Source organism: Diabrotica virgifera, chromosome 8, assembly GCF_917563875.1.
Source record: "Diabrotica virgifera virgifera chromosome 8, PGI_DIABVI_V3a".
Taxonomy (NCBI): domain Eukaryota; kingdom Metazoa; phylum Arthropoda; class Insecta; order Coleoptera; family Chrysomelidae; genus Diabrotica; species Diabrotica virgifera.
The window spans coordinates 223402351-223424806 of record NC_065450.1 but is presented as its reverse complement, the minus strand read 5'-3'; the positions used below and the strand labels follow the sequence as shown (position 1 = coordinate 223424806).

Genomic DNA, 22456 nt, shown 5'->3' with positions numbered 1-22456 from the left:
TTATATGAAAATCGTAACAAGTTCAACTCCCTGTATAAATAAAAACAAGCTGAAAATGCGAGCATTATCATAACGAAAACTTTGTTTATATACTTTTTAATTTCAAATTTAATGTAAAACATTTTTGTATAGAAGGTTGTTCATGCTAAACCGCATAGTTTTAGAAATATTGACGAAAAACGTCTAGGAATTTACCGATTTCTCCCCCCTCTACCCCCCAAACCCGACGCTCAAAATGGTGTGACTTTTTCTGAACATTATGTGGACCATATAGAACAATTTGGTGTTGGAGGATAGCTTTCACTTTGAATGTCTGGGTTATGTCATCTTTTGGATCAATTGTATCATACTAATTTCATCTCAACAACCATCTGGCGCATGTAAAACTTAATGTTTCTTGGGAGGGACAACGCTTGGAACATACTGATAGGCTCAAATATAGTGGAGTGATACTAGACCGGTCACTAACATAAATTCCACTGTCAAAGCACAAGACAAAAGGTTTCTACGAGAAAAAACCTTCTTCGGAAACTTGTAGTGAGCAAGTGAGATCTTAAAGGCAACAGCTGAGGTCTTATGCTTCTCAACAGGGGAATATGCTTGTCCCGTCTGGGGTAGATCTAGACACGCCCAACAAGTCACCACGGCGTTAAATGAAGCATGTAGAATAATCACCGGTTGTATGAAGCCTACCCCTCTACCCCTGCTGTACCGGACAGCTTGATTCGCATCACCAGACGACCTAGATGCGCCTCACAATATGTGGAGAAGTTCAGGCAGACTTTCGATTAAAAGCACCAATTATACGGGTTTGACGAACTGCCAGAGGATCCAGCCGACTCAAATCAAGGAAAAGGTTTATGAGAAATGTCAGCGTCGAACCACCCGAACTGTTCCCCCTACATCCAGAACGACCTAATGGAATGAACCTGGACCGGAGAACCCGGCGGACACTCAACCGCATACGCACAGGTGTTGCCCCTGTAAAACAGAACCTCATTAAATGGGGCATCAAGACAGATAACGACGCACTTTGTGAATGTGGGGAAATACAGAATGTGAAACCTGAGAGTATGCAGACTTTACCCATCACAGTGCACCCTCGATGATTTATGGCTCGCAAATACAAAGGGTGTGGACGTAGCCCGATACTTTGCAGAAAAACTGTAGTCGGATCCAGACACGAAAAAGTAAAGTCTGCTGTTTTGTAGGGAATTCTTTACTGCCCAGTGTGCCACACTATCAAATGCCTTTTCAAAGTCAATAAATGCCATGTATAGCGGGATATGATACATATTTGAATATTAATGTGTATAATTAGTTCTTACCTTTAACTCTAGGTTCCTTTGCTTCTAATAAATCGTTAATGCACTTACTGGCATTAAGAGCTCGATTTTTCAACGAATTATCACCTGTTCTGTCTTTCATGTCATCTATTTCTATTATTACTATCCACGGAATATAAATGAGAGGCTTAATTGATCCTAAAATTTAAACAATACAATCAATAAGTATACTTGGGAGAAAAAAAAGTTCGCGAAAAGTACACAAACAACACGTCTCACAAAAAATTTACATTAGATGGAACATGAGAAACAAACTCTAATGATCATGGAGATAACTAAATCCATTAGAAGGCTGTAATACTATGATGCCGGCAGCCCGACGTTCGGCAGCCCGGCGTTTCCATATCGGCGTAACCCTCTATCCGGCGCAACCAAGGAGTGATGGCTACCAAGAGTGTTCCCCTCGGTGTACTGAACCGGGAAAGAACTCAAACGGCAGATATGCAATGGAGTGAATTGGAACCTGCCGAGGTGGACGCGCTCTGTAGTGAAGAGGCGTTCCGCCGGGACTGTAACTGCGGTGAGAGGTAGCCGCTACCTCCTCCCGGAGCTGGCTGATGGGTAACTGTGTGTCGATGGTTGATTAGAGACTACTAGTCTGAGTGTGTAATTGTGTAGATAGATTGATTCCGTATAGCGTGATTGCTATTGTATACAGGGTGAGTCACCACTAACGCGACGGAAGATTACAGCGAAATGGTAAAAGATTTGAAAAAACTTTTAATTAGTGGTTTCTAAGTTGATAAAATCTACATTTTAAAATTATTTTAAAATATACAGGGTGTCCCAATAAATGGCGGCGTATCAGAGTTATATTTTTTTTCTTATGGAACACCCTGTATTTTATTGCATTTTTTAATTGTCCGCAAAAATAAGGTATAGTTTCATAAGGCTTCCCTATACCTATGTACAGAGTGTTCTGAGTTATGTTGACTTTTCTTAAAATGTAAAGTTTTAAAAGAAGGCTTATTCTCAAGTTATTTAAGAAATTATAAAAAAATACTTTTACATCTAAATACATAGTTGGATATTGGTTGAATGTATTCCATGATTGATTATTACACATTTATTTACAGGGTGTTCAACATTTACAGTTTTTTTTAATGGCATGGACTTTATGTCATTCAGCCAGTCACAACATGAGTATTAGTGTCATGTGTAGTGTGTATGTTGAGTTCGTGCCTTACCACTGAGCCACGGAGGGGTATTTACAGTTTTATTATTGGATTATTCAATGTGTCATATGATGCTTATTTTAAATGGAACACCATGTATGTTAATTATTAATTATATTAAACGAAGTCACCTATTTCGAATGGTATATGGATGTCCTATACCTAGGTCTAATAGTTTTTGCGTAATTTACAATTATTTAATTTCATAATCTGTAAATCGATTTTAAAACAAAAGATGTATCTCATTATATGACATCGTCATTTTATGATAGTACGGTCTGGTAATTATCAAAAATATAAACATCCACGTATGATATTCAAATTTAATTGTTCCTAAAATTGAATAACCACGTTAGAGAGTAGACATGGTACTTTGCATTGGGGAGTGTTTGCAAAATTGTATCTTACTTTCTAAAGTTTACGCTCAAAAGTAGGTATCCTGATAGAAGATACCCAAAAAAAGGAAGTTTTTGAGGAATATCGGAAAGTTAAATAAAAATAAACCAGTTATTTGTGATCACGTCAAGGAAAGGAACGTGATGTCTTGCTTTCTGTTACGGAAAACCCAAATACTAGTAAAGAAAAAATTTCGGGTAAATCAGTCAAACGACTTTTAACTTATCGTTTATAGACTTTAGACTTTGGAGCAGATCCTGATTTTTTTTAAATGTATTTTATACAGGCCAATCTACCTACTTTTTATAATAATGGTCTAGAAAATAGACATAATTTTCATTTCATTATGATACAATAAACAAATATTTATTTCGTACAGTTTAAAAATCGAGAGTGCATAAATATTATTTTTAAAATCAATTTACCGTTTAAGAAAATTATAAATTACGCAAAAACTATGACTCCTATTTATGGAACATCCCTATACCATTCGAAAGAGGAACCTGTGTTTAGTATAATAAATTATTTATACATGGTGTTTTATTTAATAAGCATCATATGACACATTAAATAATCCAATAATGAAATTGTAAATTTTGAGCACCCTGTAAATAAATGTGTAATAATCAATCATGGAATACATTAATTATAAAATAATTACCAGACCGTACTGTCATAAAATGACAATGTCATACAATGCCATTAATTAACTACATCTTTTGTTTTAAAATCGATTTACAGATTAAGAATTTTAATAATTGTAAATTACGCAAAAACTATGACACCTAGGTATAGGACATCCATATACCATTCGAACGAGGTAGATTTGTTTAGTATAATTATTTATTAATATACATGGTGTTCCATTTAAAATAAGAATCATATGACACATTGAATAATCCAATAATAAAACTGTAAATTTTGAAAACCCTGTAAATAAATGTGTAACAATTAATCATGAAATACATTCAACCAATATCCAAATATTTAGATGTAAAAGTATTTTTTTTATAATTTCTTAAATAACTTGAGAGTAAGCCTTCTTTTAAAACTTTACATTTTAAGAAAAGTCACCATAACTCAGAACACTCTGTACATAGCCTTATGCAACTATATATTATTTTTTGCGGACAATTAAAAATGCAAAAAATATAGGGTGTTCCATAAGAAAAAATATAACTTTGATACGCCGCCATTTATTGGGACACCCTGTATATTTCAAAATAATTTTAAAATGTAGATTTTATCAAATTACAAACCACTAATTAAAAATTTTTTTCAAATCTTTTACAATTTCGCTGTAATCTTCCGTCGCGTTAGTGGTGACTCACCCTGTATATGTACTGTGTTGTGTATATTCTAGTATTGTGATTATATTTTTGTTGATAGTTATAAATACTGACTTTGATGATAGTTAATCTGGGAGGATTTCTGCAGTCAGCCTAGACCCACGCTGGGTTGTAGTACTACAGGAAAAAAATAAGAAGAGAAGACTGTACTAAAAACTCACCTGCTTTTTGTCGAAAAAGCTTGCGTTTTCTAGTTAAACCACATAAGTATCAAACAATCTTGTAGTAGGTATACAGGATGTTTCATTAATATTTGTCGATATAGTAACTGGAGAAACCTTAGCACAAAATACAAAGATTTAACCTAAAACACTTTAATAAAAATTTTAAAACTATTTGCTCAGCATTTTAAAACTATTCGACGTATCGTTTTCATACTTGGCAGGAAGTATAGGTACTGTACAAACTACTTAATTTTCTTAAACAAACGTTTCTGGCTATTACCAGAGGCGTACGACGGGGAAAAGTGAATGGTTGACCATTTACAAATTCTACGCCACTGGCGGAATTGCTATTTTAGTCCAATATTGGGATTCTCCAATACTTTTTATGAAAATAATGCACTCTTGATTCGTAACGATAAAGTCATTAGTTTTCGAGATATTTGAAGTTGAAAATGCAACGGCACAGCTATTTTGCTTAATTTATTGTGTCCCTTCACTTTTAACTTCAAATATCTCGAAAACTAATGATTTTATCGGTACTAATGAAGAGTATGTTATTTACATAAAAGTGTTCAAAAATCGAAAAATTGCACTAAAATAGTAATTCCGCCAGTGGCGTAGAACGTGGGAAGGGTCAACCATTCACTTTCCCCTGTCGTACGCCTCTGGTAGTAGCCAGAAAGGTTTATTTAACATATTTTAGTATGGTGTACAGTACCTTCTGCCAAGTTTGATAAGAATATGTCGAACACGTTTAAAGTACTGGATACAAATAGTTAATATTTATGTAATAGGTATGTTTGATTTAGAATTTAAAAAAATTTGTACCCAGTACTTTAAAAGTATTTCAAATATCCTTATCATTATTGTCGAAAAGTTTAAATACTGTACATCCTACTATTGGATGATATATAAACGTGGGATGTTAAATAAACGTGTCTTTCTACTACCAGAGGCGTACAGGAAAAAGTGAATGGTTGACCCTTTCCAAATTCGACACCACTGATGGAATTGCTATTTTAGCATAACTTTTAGATTCTACAATATTTTCTATGTAAATAATATTATATTATACTCTTCATTTGTAACGATAAAATCATTATTTTTCGAGATATTTTAAGTTAAAATGAAGGGGCACAATACATTAACCAAAATAGCCGTGCCGTTACATTTTCAACTTCAAATATCTCGAAAACTAATGACTTTATCGTTACGAATGAAGAGTACATTATTTTCATAGAAAGTATTGGAGAATCCAAATATTGGACTAAAATAGTAATTCCGCCAGTGGCGTATAATTTGAAAAGGGTCAACCATTCACTTTCCCCCGTCGTACGCCTCTGGTAATAGCCAGAAACGTTTGTTTAACATAATTTAGTAGTGTGTACAGTACCTATACTTTCTGCCAAGTATGAAAAGGATACGTTGAAGAGTTTTAAAATGCTGAGCAAAAATATTTTTTTAAATTTTTAGATAAAACACCCTGTAACTCAGTAAGGAACCACAGTTTATTTAAGTGTTTTGGGTTAAATCTTCGTATTTTGTGCTAAGGTTTCTCCAGTTACTATATGGACAATTATTAATGAAACACCCTGTATATTCTGCACTTACCTGAAACTTTTAATTCGATAATATCCCAAACTTTCATCAAATCTGAAATGAAAACATTCGTGTCTACAACTATGCACAAAAAAGGCTCTTTTTCTTTGGTAATTTCGTTTTTGTTATCCTCTGCCTCTGATACAGAAACTGACTTTAAAGATTTCGCTTCTGACCCCATCGGTAAGTCCATGTCTATATCCAACGCTTGAGGATCTAGTACTTCTGTTTCGGCTTCGGCCTATAAAGTTAAGTCTTAGTTGACAGTTAAATTAACAAACCTAAATATCGAAGTAACTATATGACTACATGAAATAAGCGTAAATCTTAAATAGTGATCATGTTAGTAAAAGACAGTTATTATGTCAATAATTCAAATGATAAGTAAACTAAAACGCCGCCGCATACGAAAAGTATAACTCCGAAAAATGCCGTTAAGAGTAGAACTTTCAATGAACGCCGCGAAAAATATTATTTTCGATTATATGATTGTGAAAATTATAATCCCTAATTAAGTGTTAGCGAAAAAATTTATTTTTTAAGGAGTATCAGCAAAAAACATCATTTCTTCTGTGGGTCCACGAAAATTATAATTAGTAAAAAGTTCTCAGAAATAATTGTTTTCGTCGGCAGAAACAGAAACAGACAGGGAAATAATTGTTTTCGTCGGCATCTATTATGAACTAAATCTTTTCGTTATAAATATTTTGGGAGTTATAATCTTCGCGGACACGCATATAAAAATAATTGTATCGTCAGCACTTATCAAAGAGTTATTATTTTCACTGGAAATGTATTAGGAATCACATTGATCATAGGTACCAGCGAAAATTTTGTAAAATTATTTATAAAAGGTATATATTTATTAAAAGGTTACATCACAAACAGTTTTCGATCTATAAAGATCATCATCAGTACTGTTAACAGGTTTAAAACATGCTGAGGCACTAAAATATTTGGGTAAAAACCAAATGTTGTACAATTATGAAAGATGTACAATTATCAGACAAGGAAAAAATGGATACTGCAAGTAGTATAGGCGGGAAAAGTTAAGCAAAAATGACTCGAGGAATTGAAAACAATGGCAGGAAACAGAAAAGAATGGAAGAGATGGGTGAATGGGAGTTAAAATGACGAGACACTCTCTCAAGCTACTTTTTAAGATAATTCTTAATATAATTAAGCAGAAATGTGAAGAGACAATGGGAAACCAACAATTCGGTTTCAGAGAAGGTTTGTGAACAAGGAAAGCTTTTTGTTCTCAATGCTAACATTACTTCAACGATCATGGGAAGTACTGAAACCAATTTACGTCTGCTTCATAGATTTTGAGAAGGCATTTGATAGGGTTCAACATGATAGGCTGTTTGAATATCTAGAAATAGATGATAAAGTTCCTGAGGAAAATAGCAAACAGAAAGAGGACAGACAAAATACGAAACGAAACAATTAGACAAAACCTAAAACTGGAACCAATCAATGAAAAAAATAGTAGAGGGACAACTTAGATGGTGCGGGCACGTGTGTGGAATGTCGAACGAGGGGCTAACAAAACGAGTGTTCGAAACGAGAGTGCAGGGGAAAAACAAAAGAGGAAGACCAAGAGTTATGTGGGTAGATGAAATCAGGATAGAAGTCGAGAAGAAGGGATTGACATTGGAAAGTGCAAGAAACCTAACGCAAGATCGGAAAGCATGGAGACTACAATGCCAAACTCAACCCCACCAGCCTTACACCTAAAGGTAGAAAGGCTTAGGACTAAGTAAGTAAGATGATAAAGATCTGAGACTTTTACAACATATATTGTTGTATAATTTTTTTTGGGAAAAATTTAGAAAATAAATTTATATCAGAGACCACGAGATCATAGATTTTCATCGCCCTGTATATGACCAAAAATTGTAAATATTATAATTTAGTTAGTAAGCAGTGTTTTCGCGGAAGGTGAAGTCGTTAGGTGATTTGTTAATGGTTTTTTTGAACGGACATACAATTATGCGGTAAAAATTAGAAAGTACATTTATTTCGCGTTGGAATCGACAATAGGACATTTGTAAATGATTCGTAGAATGAGAGACGATAAACAAATTTATTGAGTTTAGAATATAAGGTTTTTTGTTTAGCAAATTGAAACAACGAAAAGTAATTTGGTATCTCCTAGAATTTAACAAAATGGAAAAGTTGTATACAAATGAAATGGGTTCTTAAGAAATGAAAACATGGATGTAGTGGGTAGACAGGATGTTTGTGATTGGCGACGAAAAATGGATGGAAGGGATGAGAGTGTGGAGTCTGATTTTGAGGAGAGAAAAAATGGGACTGTGTAATTAATATCTGAGGAGGACAGTCCAGTTTTTAAAAAGTGAGAAGTCGGTGTAAAGTGGTGAAATTGGCCTTTGCGAGCAGATCGTGGTGAAACGAAATCGTTGACCGAGTTGAGAAGTTAATCTTGTGTCCGAGGAGATTTCTGTGTTCTGTCTAGAACGAGTAGCCGGTGGGTATAAATTTGCACAAGATATCGAGCACAGAGAAAACTGAATAGAGATTTCGAACGAGTCCCGTTGTTTGTTTGTTGGTGAAGCAGTTTGGACGAGAGGGACCTTTCGCTACATCCTAGGAGCAAGTGTGAGAGAATCGAAGGCTGCGCAATCCAGGAAGAAGAAGTAAAGAAGAAACAAAAAGGTTAGTCAGAATTTTTGTGAAACGGAGAGAGTTTGTTTTATATCCACACCATATTTGTTTAATTTTTGTATTGAGCATTTCTATAGCATAATTGAGTCATTCCAAAATTTCAAGAAGAGATAAGTGATCAATTCAAAAGGAGAAAACTAAATTTTAGTATTTTTGTAAGAATAGTCTAACGAATTATTTAAATAAAATTTTTGTTAAAACAAAGGAGACATCAGAATTAAAGCTTAATTTATTTGATGAGAAAAAGTTTCAACCGACTTAAATTTTAGTATAATTTTAAATCTTATATTTATGGTATATTGGATAAATAAAAAATATTAATAACATTTATATGACATCGAGTGTGTTTAATTTCCCTGTTTTGTCCCTGGATGAAATAAGCAACTAGAGATACTAGAAGCCACAAACCTAAGGTAATGCATTAAAATTAAAATAGTCCTGAGAATAAGATTTATTAGAGAATTCAATTTAATTTTGGTTGTGTTTTACATAAGTAATAATTAAATTAATTAAGTAATTAATTAAGCAATCTTATAAAAAGAGAGAAATACAGAGCACAACAATATATTGGAATCAAGAAGCTTCTATTCTGGTAGACGACAAAGAGACAGACAAAATTTGCATTCAAAGAGGTGTCAGACAGGGTTGTGTGTTATCCCCAACTTTGTTTAACGTATACTCAGAAATAATTTTTAACGAAGCCTTGGAAGAATGTGGAGTTCGAATATGGGGAGAAACTATTAACAACATCAGATATGCAGACGACACCGCGATCATGGCTGAAAGTATCGAAGATCTTCAATTCCTTATAGATCACTAGAGAATGCTCCAATAACGGACTGGCATAAATACAACAAAAACAAAGTTACTTGTGGATAGCAAACAAGACGTCAGTCCTATGCAACTATCTTATATATAAAAATCAATTGCTGTTCGTTAGTCTCGCTAAAACTCGAGAATGGCTGGACCGATTTGGCTAATTTTAATGTTGAATTATTTGTGGAAGTTCAGGGAAGGTTTATACAATTTTATATAGTCATTTTAGTAGCCACCAAAAATTTTACATCTATATGTATAAAATGCTTTTTTTAGTGTTTGTTGCCATACTCCTCCGAAAACACTTGACCGATTTTTATGAAATTTGGCAGGTATATTCGACCGGTCTGGGTGTATTTTGTTATCTATATTTCATACACGTACGTGATAAGGGGGGTTGCCCCCCTGATATTTTTTTTATTTCTTGGGACAAACTCTTTTTTTAATTGTATATGATGTGGAACGTAAAGATACATACAACCCTAATTTTTCACTTTTCTATCACTAACCGTTATTTTTTAATAGCCATTTCAATATTTTACTTGTATACAAACAAAAGAAAGTCGTGATAGTTACCAACACATAACTCGAGAACGGCTGAATAGATTTTTATGAAATTTTCCACGTATATTCGACCGGACTGAGAATAGGTTGTTATTTATTTTTCATATGCGTACGTCATAATGGGGCTGCCCCCTAATATATTTTTTATTTTTTTGGTCAAACTGTTTTTTCTTAATTTTGTGTGATGTGGAAGGGAAAGGTAAATACAACCCTAAATTTTCACTTTTCTATCTTCAACCGTTATTTTTTAATAGCCATCTAAAATTTTACATCTTATATATAAAAATCAATTGCTGTTCGTTAGTCTCGCTAAAACTCGAGAATGGCTGGACCGATTTGGCTAATTTTAATGTTGAATTATTTGTGGAAGTTCAGGGAAGGTTTATACGGTTTTAGATAGTCATTTTAGTAGCCACCAAAAATTTTACATCTATATGTATAAAATGCTCTTTTTACAGTGTTTGTTGCCATACTCCTCCGAAACCACTTGACCGATTTTTATGAAATTTGGTAGGTATATTCGACCGGTCTGGGTGTAGATTGTTATCTATATTTCATACCCGTACGTCAGAAGGGGGGTTGCTGATGACGCCATAACTCTCATAATGAGGTGAAAAATACGAAATTAAGTAGGTTGACTCCTTGCTGAATTCCGAGCAGAACCGTACTAAATTTTTTTCTCTAGCGCAATCGGTGTCCGAAATACAATATCTTAAGCCGTAGAAATATTCTGAGGACAGAAGAAGAACGAGGAACACATTTCGTCGAAGAAAAGTGCAACTGTTTAACTTTTGGACTTAAATTAGGCAAAATATGAATTTTTTAATTTTTCGAAATTTTCAAAAAATTTCTCTAAACCGAACTTTTTTGACGAACGGCAAGCAAGAGAAATTTCTGAGCACACGAAAAGAACAAGCAGCAAATTATAAAATTTTATTTAATTTTAATTAATTTTGTTTAATTTTATTTAATTTTATTTAATTTAAGTATTTTATTTTATTTTGTTTTTTAATTTCATTTATTTATTTATTTTATTTCATTTTAATAAATTTTATTTATTATTTTTATTTAATTTTAATTTAATTTTATTTTGATTAATCAACACCTATATAGTTGGACAACCCCGAACCCAATTATAAATACAGGGTTGTTTTGAATGTAAATAAAATAAAGCTGTTATATTCATTATAAGATAAACAAATTTAAGATTGTAACTGTTGCACTATGGTGTATTCCACGAATATACGACTGTTTTGGATAATCGCGATAACGAATATTTCAGTGTGCAACATAAGAAGTACGAAAGTATTTTGCTCTAATAATTACTCCAATAAACGACAATATAATTTGCAATTTACTTTCGTTCTTCATATTTTGCACAGTAAAATATTCGTTGTCGCGATAATCCACGAGGGTCGTATATTCGTGGAATGGGGTGTATACAAACTTTATTTTGTTACTTTTAACTAAATTTTATTACTTCAAACATCACGTGTAATTAATTAAAAATAATAATAAAACCTCATTCACATCGAGCATTTTTTGTTTATTAATTACGAATTCCTTTTGTTTATTTTAAGTTTATTGTTTACAATTACAACGGATTACAACAATCCTTTTGTTTACAATTTAAGTTTATTGTTTACAAAAGTTTGTTTTTATCTATTTGAGGCAGTACGAAGTCTGCCGGGTCAGCTAGTTTGTCAATAATTTTAACAAAAGTTAACCATTTTTAAATACCTAGGATGTTGGATAAGCGAGAACCTAAATCCGGATGAAGAAATTAAAACTCCTATAGAAATTGCAAGAGGAGCATTTATGAAAGTTAGATCTGTTCTGAGCAACTCTCAGCTGAATTTATAACTATGAATGAAAGTTCCTAAAATGTTATGTGTATCCTGTATTACTGTATAGATGTGAAACCTGGATCATGAAGGTTAACATGATGAACAAATTAGAAGCCTTCGAGATGTGGTCATATCGTAGAATGCTCAGAATATCTTGGGTTCAACGCATTTCAAACAGAGAAGTCTTAAACAGAGTAGGTCAAGGCGAAGGTGACTTAAGGAGGGGGTATGGTTTGAAATATTTAAATTTTTTTATTATTTCAAATAAAAGTGCATACTTTCAAGAATACTCTCTGAAAATTTTAAAATAATCGGAGTAAAATTACCAGAGATACAGGGTGTTGAATATCCCTACCTTCGACTCGCTTTGCTGCGGCTTCGCGCCAGCACGCCGGAGCGTAGTGAGAAACGTTAAACAACTGTTCGCCTTCTCTTTTGTAGATTACTCCCCATAGTCTAAGAGCTAGTGAACCCTCCGACTAACGGTCGTCCTGTAAGGCTAGAAATTTTTCTAGTGATAATTCATAGCACACCAAGGCTAAAAACCATGACCTGGCAGGCCTCAGCGGTGCACGTGTATCTACCAGGTGAATCGAAAAGTGCAAATTTAGGGGGTAAAATAAACTTTCTCCTGTAAGGTTTAAATTTAGGTATGTGTTTGAGTAAGTCATTTAGAAGAAATGTGTACAATGACAGGCGATTCTGAAGAGCATAAGACCTTGCCAGGCGACGGGAAAGATTAGGGATTTTTCCTAAAATTACTCTTTTTGCATCGAACAATTTTTTTTAGGTTTTTTGAATCATTCCAAACAGAAAACGTCTTTAGTGATTTTTCTCTTAAGTTAATAGTTTTTGTTATATAAGCGATTGAAAATTTTGAAAATTGCGATATCGGCAATTTTTAACCTTAAATCGGCCATTTATCTAAAAATTTCAATGTTGCCAAGGTACGTAGATATTCTTTAAACATTGATTGATGAAATCCCAAAGAGTTTTTTGCAATAAAATATCGAAAGCCCCTTTGTTTTTTTAATTGCTAATCAAGCGGGTGCGACACTGTAGTATAAGTGAGGACGTTTGAGTTTGCATAAATTCATTATCTCGAGAATGGGCAAATTTCTAGAGAAATCCTCAGACAGGTCGATTTTTATTTTTGAATTAGGACTTTTTGGCATATATATAATACTAGTGACGTCATCCATCTGGGCGTGATGAAGTAATCGATGCTTTTTTTAAATAAGAGTAGGGGTTGTGTGATAGCTCATTTGAAAGGTTATTTAATTCTCTATTCAGTAATATAAACATTAACATAATTATTTATACAGGGTGTAAAAAAATTTTTTTTCTTCTATTTGTCAAATTTAATCAAAGTTAATTTAATAAAATAAAAATTTTTGTACACCCTGTATAAATAATTACGTTAATGTTTATATTAGTGAATAGAAAATTCAATAACCTTTCAAATGAGCTATCACACAACCCCTACTCTCATTTAAAAAAATCATCGATTACGTTATCACGCTCAGATGGATGACGTCACTAGTATTATATATATGCCAAAAAGTCCTAATTTAAAAATAAAAATCGACCTCTCTGAGGATTTCTCTTGAAATTTGTCCATTCTTGAGATAATGAATTTATGCAAACTCAAACGTCCTCACTTATATACTACAGTGTCGCACCCGCTTGATTAGCAATTAAAAAAACAAAGGGGTTTCCGATATTGTATTGCAAAAAACTCTTTGAGATTTCATCAATCAATGTTTAAAGAATGTCTACCTTCCTTGGCAACTTTGAAATTTTTTAGATAAATGTCCGATGTAGGGTTAAAAATGACCGATTTCGCAATTTTCAAAATTTTCAATCGCTTATATAACAAAAACTATTAACTTAAGAGAAAAATCACTAACGACGTTTTCTGTTTGGAATGATTCAAAAAACCTAAAAAAAGTTTGTTCGATGCAAAAAGCATAATTTTAGGAAAAACCCCTAATCTTTCTCCTCGCCTGGCAAGGTCTTATGCTCTTCAGAATCGCCTGTCATTGTACACATTTCTTCTAAATGACTTACTCAAACTCATACTTAAATTTAAACCTTACAGGAGAAAGTTTATTTTACCCGATAAATTTGCACTTTTCGATTCACCTGGTAGATACACGTGCACCACTGAGGCCTGCCAGGTCATGGTTTTTAGCCTTGGTGTGCTATGAAATATCACTAGAAAAATTTCTAGCCTTACAGGACGACCGTTAGTCGGAGGGTTCACTAGCTCTTAGACTACCAATTTAAAAAACATATTCCAATGTTCATCACTTTACGATTTGGCAGACAAATAAGAAGATGAAGATGCAGTTGTCAAAACTTTAAACGCATTTTTCTCAAAACTGCTTTTTCAAATGCGGTGGACATTGTAACTGAAAAACTACTCGGCCGATCTACCTGATATTTTGCACAGATTTTCTTTAGACATTTCGTGAGGTAACAACGTCGAGATATTTTTCGTTTTGTGCTTATTTTTTGTTCAACAATATTAAATCTGTTGGTTTTCACAAAATTTTTATCAAAAATTTCGTATTTTTGACTTTTGAGTGATACCAAAAATTCAAAAATCATTAAAAATAAAAAAACTCGACGTTGTTACCTCGTGAAACTCATAAGCTAATAAAATCTTTTTGAATTTTTTGTTTCGTATAATCCAGTGATGAGTTCTGATGTCCACCGCAAAATCCATTTTTTTTTGAGCGGCCTGCCAAAATTTGTCGCCAATGGCTTATTTTTCAATATTTTGGATTTAATTTTTTCTTAAATATTCTTTGAATTGTACTTAATGTGTTTATTTAATTTAAAAATAAAATAATTCTACCCAAGTTTCGAAAAAAATTCACAAAAATGTGTTTGATATGTTGATTTCAAACCATACCCCCTCCTTAATCAAGATGATAAAAAAGAGAAAACTTGAATATCTCGGGCATATAATGAGAGGTAGCAGATACAGGATGCTGCAGTTAACGTAAAGATCGACAGAAAAAGCGGAATTGGTAGGAATAAAAATATTGATGGCTCCGAAACCTTCGTCAATGGACTGGCTTATCAACAGATCAATTGTTACATGCCGCACAAGATCGAGAACGATATCGGCAAATTGTCATGGAAGCTACCCACGCCTAAAATTTGGGCACAGTATTTAAAGAAGAAGAAATCTATACTCTTATAGGGTTAAAGGATGGAGAGAAAGAAAGAAAGTAAAAGCGTAAATATCTAACACCTACTTACATTACTCCACTCCATATCATCAGGTGAGTCATCCAGTTGACCTAGACCAGAATCTATTTCTTCAACTGGAAGATTATGATGTCTCTTAATCCACGAAGTGATAAATTGGGTTTTCTCAGCAGGAACACAATTCACTGGCTCTTCAGTAAAAGCATTATTCTTATTAAAACCTTGATCATTTTCTGTGTCTATATTACATGCAGTTCTCTTCAGCCTCACCTGTACATTTAGGGGACTCGTTTTAGCGTGCCCAATCCTATCAAATACACTTTGAGCCTGCTTCGGTGGTGAACTAAACTGTTTCTGTACCTTACTTGTTGTTGAAATAGTTCTACTATTCTTCAAGGTATTTATATTGACTTTGAAGTTTTTTACATTCGGCGAAGTTGCTTTAGCACTATCCATTTTACGTTTACTTGGAGACAGTTCACGATTTTGAAAATTGGGTTCTTGTCGTTTACCCAATTTGTTCCTGGCGTCATTGGGAGGTAGGTCACGATTTTGAACATTAGGTTCCTGTTGTTTATTTAATCTATTCCCGGTGTTTAGAGAATATCCATTAGATCCACTCTCCTTTTCATATATTCCACTTAGAACTGAATTCGTATTAACATCTTTATTTGAAGAAGATGATGGAGATTGTTTGATGCGTGTAAGTCGACTTTGTACTGAAAATGTTTGTAATGGAGTAGTCACTTTGGTCTCATGCTTGTTAGGACTACTTTCTATCGATTTAGGTTCGTCCTTTACTATCACGTCAAAAGATGTTGATCTACTTTCTGTTGGGTTAATTTGGTCCTTATTTTGATCAAAAAATATTGATCTAATTTCTTCTATTCGCTTAGTTTCCTTCTGACTTAATTGGCTGACAATTGTTGATCTACTTCCTGCTGAATTAGTTTCATTCTTAGTCAACTCTGTTTTCTTCTGTTTTTCCTTATTCGGATCTTCCACATCGGAATTAAGCAAGGCATCTGGTGAAGTTTTTGCGCCTTTATTCCCCAATTTAGGTAACTTGAACACTTTTCTCGAAGGCTGAGAATTGTTTAGTGGCTTATTCAAATCGTCATTGCAATCATCGAATGTAATTTTTTGGGATTTATGCAGTCTATTTTGAACCGAAGTGTATACTGCATTGGACAAAGCTTCTCCAGTTCTCTTTAGCCTATTCGTATTTTGACGGGAAATTTCACTTTTCTCTGATGGAGAATTTAGATTTGTAGATCTTTTTGAATCAATTGAACCATCTCTAGAACTGTTTACGCTTTCGCAAGATTGCTGTAACTGAAATGAATCTATACTTGGGATTCTGTCAGATTTAGTCAGGATATTCGAACTGTTTACCCCAGAAAGAGATTTGTGTGCCACATCAAGTCTATCGTGAGTTGAGCTGTATGAATCTTTAATTGATCGACTTTTGATTATCCTACGCTTAGGATAGGATTCTTTAACATCAGCAATACAACTTGAACTCTTGACAGAAATATCCAGTGTTGGTGGTAGATCTCTAGTTTTCAGATCATATAATTTCTGATCTGTTGGTATTTCTTCATGATATATCCTTGTTTTGTTTGTTGCAATCTGATTATCAGAAGTCCGATGGATACGGTTAGGTTTAAAACTGTCGGCTGTGTTTTGGGTTTGTGAAATAAGCGTTTTTCTAGGAATGCTGCTACTTTCTTTAGCTTTAGATGCATTATTCTGAACAGTATGTCTACTTAACTTTATTATACGTCTACTTATTTGTGGCTTTTCATTCTGCGACACTTTCGAAACAGAAGAAATTGAGCTAGAAGGTTCCTTTACTTTTCCTATCACCATTGGTTCAAGAAGCATCTTTTTATTTGGTACTTCATCAGAAGCATCATTTGAACGACGTTTGTAACTTATATCGTCTCTGAGTAATGGCGACACATATTTCTTTCCTAGTGGTGACATAGAACTTGTTGGAGAACTGTTGTAACTTCCAAACGCTAGAACAAAGTAAGTAGTTAGAGTACAGATGACAGGTAATAATTAGAATCTTGAATCTTATCTAAAAGAACAAGAAAATGGAAGGATTTAAACTTTACACCTACTATAGTGAAATGATATAAAGTAAAACCTGTGGTATGCTTTTTCTCATGAGGATCTTTCAGTGTGTCACAGTTTTTCGATTTCTTTCTAACGCATTAAATTGTATGTGACAGAAAAAACGCACGTCAGTGATTACATTTCGTCGGCGACATTTATAACATTTATTCTAGTTGTCAATAGATGGCGCTATAATCGATAATAAAATAATTTGCGAATTATATAATCTACGAATATAATCTGAACAATTTAAAGGACTATACAAATCAAAGAAAATACCATTTTATAAATGCAATAAAGACAATTGATTTGTTTTTATGCCAAATTGCAAATAAAATTTGACAACTGTCAGATTTAACTAAAATGGCAAGTCACTAAAATGTATATTATCACGGACTTACATCATTTGTGACGCACTGAAAAATGCTCATGAAAAGAAGCATATAAGGTTTTAATCAACATAAAATTGTACCTAATTAAACAATATTAACAAGAGAATAAACTTGGCAGTGACACTGACTAATGTCAAACACTGACAGAGTAGTCTTTATACTATTACAAATATTCAAAGTGCACCCAATGCAGTACCAAGGAGGTTGGGAGGAGAATATCACATATCACATCATTCTCCCACACTATAGTCTTCCAAATACCGTGGTAAATGACGAACTCTTTCAGATCTTCTAGGCGCTTCTGAAGGAGGTAATGAGCTTCGCTGAGAGCACATTGGTTGTACTTTAAGAGGTAATGAATTCGGTGGCTCCGACGCCCCTGAGGGGCATAAGGAGTTTCGAGAAAGAAGAAGAATTCGGTGGAGAGTTAAATCGTTAAATATTTATTTGTTTGAAAATGGAGTCGCTTTGGTTTCGCCTTTCCTTTAACAGAGGTTGAGAGTGCGTCTAAATGTTAATTATTTCCTTGTAATTAGCATACTTGGCAAAAATGTCTAATTTCGATTCACAGCATCATTACAGGCTCTCCTGAAGATAACAAAAGTTTGAAATGGACCATAGAGAGATGGTAATGATCTCTGAATCGAAATTAAATATTAAATGCCGTTATCTGATAATTGTATCTTCAATAATTTTAAAACATATCAAACTTATCTTAGTTTATGAAAAATACTTACATCTTTCCTTTGGGCCTGCATTACGGCTCTGAATATACAATGGATCTGAAAGTTGTGGTGGATCTGGAAAGAAAATTAACAGACATTAATACTACATTTATTTTTTGTTCCTTGCTTGCTCAAAAAGGTTCATGGAGATATTTTTCATTATATCAGTTGTAATAAACCTGCAAAACCTTTATAAATTAGGTTTTAATATACCTACAAGAAATCAGCATGAGGTGATTAATGAAATTACAATAAGATGACATAAGTATATGACTGTAACTAAGATGAGAAATAACAAAAATAGTTCACAGACTACTACATTCACCCCAGCTTTATTTTTCAACAAAGTCTTTAAGGTAAGCAGGAGCGTTTCTTTCCCTTCTTCTAATAAAAATGTCTTTATTTTCTTCCCCCAAACCAGTTTCAATGCCACCCTTTTCCAGAACGTTAACAGGGGAAATATTTGTGTTTTCCTCACATCACTCAATCTAGGGCTTGGTGGATCCTTGATAAACTGTTCATTACAAAGCTCAGACTCCGATCCAGTAACATTGTCACAGTCAAGTAGGGATACATCTCCTCGTGGTGCAAGTTGTCTTAAAGCTACTGTTGTTTCTTTACCATCTTCACGTCTAGCAACAGCATAGTTCGGATTTGCTTCAATCAGTTGCACTTCTTCAACAAGAGGGTCATATTTGGAGTGCTCACATTCTTTTTCATAAACACTTTTCCGGGGGTTATCAACCATGAAGGAAGTGCAGTTCCATTTAAAGCTTTTCTAGAATGATGAAACATTCGCTCGTGCGGGGTACTGTTTGTAGCTGTACACAAGAGAGAATGAATTGAATGAAGAGCTATATCAACTACTTCTTCCCACTGTTCAGTTTTTAAATTTTTAGATTTTAAAGCAAGAGAAATAGTTTTCCATATAATTCCATTATATCTTTCTGTCTGGCCATTGCCCTCAGGATTATATGAAGTTGTTCGGCTTATTGGTATTCCTTGTGAATGGAGAAACGTTTTTACTTCTTGGGACATAAATGCCCCCCCTTGATCTGAATGGATGTAACTAGGCATTCCAAATAAAGAGAATAAGTTTGTAAGACACTTCACAACAGTTTTCGCTGAGACATCCGGACAAGTTACAAGCTATGGGGAATCGGGAATATTCGTCAACAATTGTTAGGATATATTTGTTATGAGATCTAGATGGAAGCGGTCCTTTAAAATCCAGAGACAATATTTCAAAAGACGAAGTTGCTTTAATTAATCTCCCTTGAGTTTTCAAAAACTTTGGTTTTATTTCTGCACAGATAGGACAGCGATTGGTCATTTCACGGACTTCATCAATAGTATATCGATGGCTTAGTGTGAAAACCTTGTATCTCATTTTTTTCGAAAATGACATTTTGGTGGTTTTAATTTGAAAACCTTGTATCTCACGATTTACAACTGTTAGAAAAATTCCAAATACACTAGACTATTTTCTACAGCCGAAAAAAGAAACCACATATATCAATTGCTCTCTTGATTTAGTGTGAATATCACGTATATTTATAACCAAAAATTTGGTACTTAATTTGGAGTGTTTGTTTGAGAGATTCGACTTGCAGAAATGTTTTTTGTGAATAAAAAAAGGTAGTCCGACATATAGGAACATTTTATGAACCTTAAATCAAAAGATTTGTATTGTATCGACCTAGTATTTGGAGGTGTGCAATAAGCTATGAAAAATGAAAACCTCGTAAATAATAATAAACACAACCTCATTTGAGATTAAAAACACGTATATCAAGATATATGAGGTTATCACAGTTACTTGGACAAAGGCTCTATATACTGCAAGGATATTTACGTGTTTTTCATAGTTAATATTTGTATTTCCAATTTAATAGCAACATTTGTGCCAATATCAGATATTTGTCTCAATGTGCTCGAATTAAAAATACGTAACGTAATTTTTGTTTTTAGGTTATATTATGCAGAAAATCAGTTTTTTGTCTCACCTGTAAAATTTTAATTTAATGAGATACGAGGTTTTCACACTAAGCCATCGATATGGTAAGTTACGTGTCTTTATCCAATGGACCATTCTGGTGATTCCTGGATGACACAAGGATTGATGTAGTTCAAATAGACTTGGTCGAGGATTTATTGAACAGCACACTCGTGAGAAAGTATCTGGCACTACATTCTCAACTCCTGGTCTGTACTGAATATCGAAACTGTAACATGATAGTTCAAGGTGCCATCTGATAAACTTCTCATTTTTTTCTTAGTAGTGTGGCGCATATTGAACATAAAAGACACAGACTTTTGATCAGTTATAAGTCGAAAATGTTTACCTGTCAAGAAATGTAGATCAGACGTTTTTACTAAGCAGGGCAGAATAGAGAGCAGAACTATTCAGATCTGCCATAAAGAAAGTAAGAATAGCCATGTTAATTGCCAACATTCGGAATGGACAAGGAACATGAATAATAAGAAGAAGACAGTATCGAGACAGTTCAAAATAAATCTTTGTTTGCCACATGCACGGGATCGCTTGGTTAAAAGAGATAGACCACTGATCAACTGCTTCTACGTTGCGCTTTTTTGCTCAGTATGCCTTGTCTACCCTAATATGTCTATATTATAAGCAAGCTCTTTGAATCATATGTGATTCATTGGACAGTGAAGTTTTTAATTCCTCTAGAGATCTCAATCTGAACATGTAAGAAAACTCGGACTGTACATCCAGATACATTGGCTACACAATTTTATACAGAGAACTCGTTAATGGTAATCTTAGTATGGAAAAATATACCTACCCTTACTGGTAACAGGGTCATAAATCTTTTTTGCTGGTGGTGAAGGAGTTAGCTGCTTGACCTCTAAATCTTTTTGTAAGCTATGTCTGAGCCTACTTAACCTGTTATTTGCTAAATTTGTTGTGCTCGATGGAGGATGCATTAAGCCACTACTGTTTCTGTTTGGCTGGCTGCTATGATTAGTCTGTTCAGCATCAAAACTTTTTTTCCTTTGGGGCTGTGAGCTAAATCTTTCTTGAAAAAGATCATCGTACGAGTCTTCATAGTATTCGTTAGATAAATCTAACATAAGCGTTGATCTTTTATTACTATTTGACATACTAGAATCAAAATTTATTTTATTTTCAAATAAACAATTCAATTTTTTGTTTTCACTCCATGTCTTCTGTCTTCAAAAATCAAAATCAACCTCTTTCTTCTTCACTTCTTCTGTGACGTGACCTCATTTCTTCTTCTGTTGACTACTACAAAGTATACAGTTATTTTACGAGATTGCAGAACAACAAGCAAAACTTTCTACTCTTGTGTTGTTTACAAACAAATATTTTTAAAACAAATGTTTGAACATGTAAAATAAATAGAAATTATAATGTTTTTATATGGGTTCTGTGGCCAGAGTTAATTTTCTGTACTTGCACAGCTTGATAAACACTTGTTTGTGGTTGAAATTCATACAAGTCAGTAAGTCCACAGAGTAGTAAAATTTGCTCTGTGACTGTAAGATGTCACTCCAAATTATTTGACATCGACCATAGAGTTATATATTAGCATAGAGAGAGTGTCATTAAGAGCGAAGTGACGACACCATCTTTTTTATTTGGATTAGTGCTGTTTCACTCTTACGCATAGTAAAGCTGCGACAGTTGTCCTCCCTTCCGTACCTATCAGGTTTGTTCCAACATGACCGAGAACCGTCACGAAACGGTAACGCTCCTGCGCAGTAAAGAAAATCCGTTCCAACAAAAATATGATCGTCATCGGATCGTCCTTCCGACTGTTCCAACAAGAATTGTGATCTTTCGGTGACGGTTTCGTGATGATCATTTCAGTAATCGGGCAAATGCATAATGTGCTGGTTGGACTGACTTGAGCACTAGGATTTAATTCTTTAAATTTTTTGAGCCTTTTGATCGACTAAAAGCACACAAGCTGTCACCAACAAAAATGACAAATATATGATTACCGTCATGGGACGATAACTGGGCGATACAATTACGAACATGCGCACAACAAACG

General features: G+C 33.8%; 1 protein-coding gene across 1 annotated transcript in view; it reads right to left on the bottom strand.

Annotated features, from left to right (window-relative positions):
- Positions 1-21902, bottom strand: part of LOC114341631 (transcriptional protein SWT1) — a 33793-nt gene extending 11891 nt beyond the window's left edge. Inside the window, exons 1-5 of the mRNA XM_028292442.2 lie at positions 21221-21902; positions 18423-18485; positions 15221-17193; positions 6042-6270; positions 1329-1484 (exon numbers count right to left, since the gene is read on the bottom strand). Of these exons, the coding sequence (XP_028148243.1) occupies positions 1329-1484; positions 6042-6270; positions 15221-17193; positions 18423-18485; positions 21221-21539 (2740 nt within the window). The 5' untranslated portion in view covers positions 21540-21902. The remainder of the gene's footprint in view (positions 1-1328; positions 1485-6041; positions 6271-15220; positions 17194-18422; positions 18486-21220) is intronic.
- Between the last annotated feature and the right edge of the window lie 554 nt (positions 21903-22456).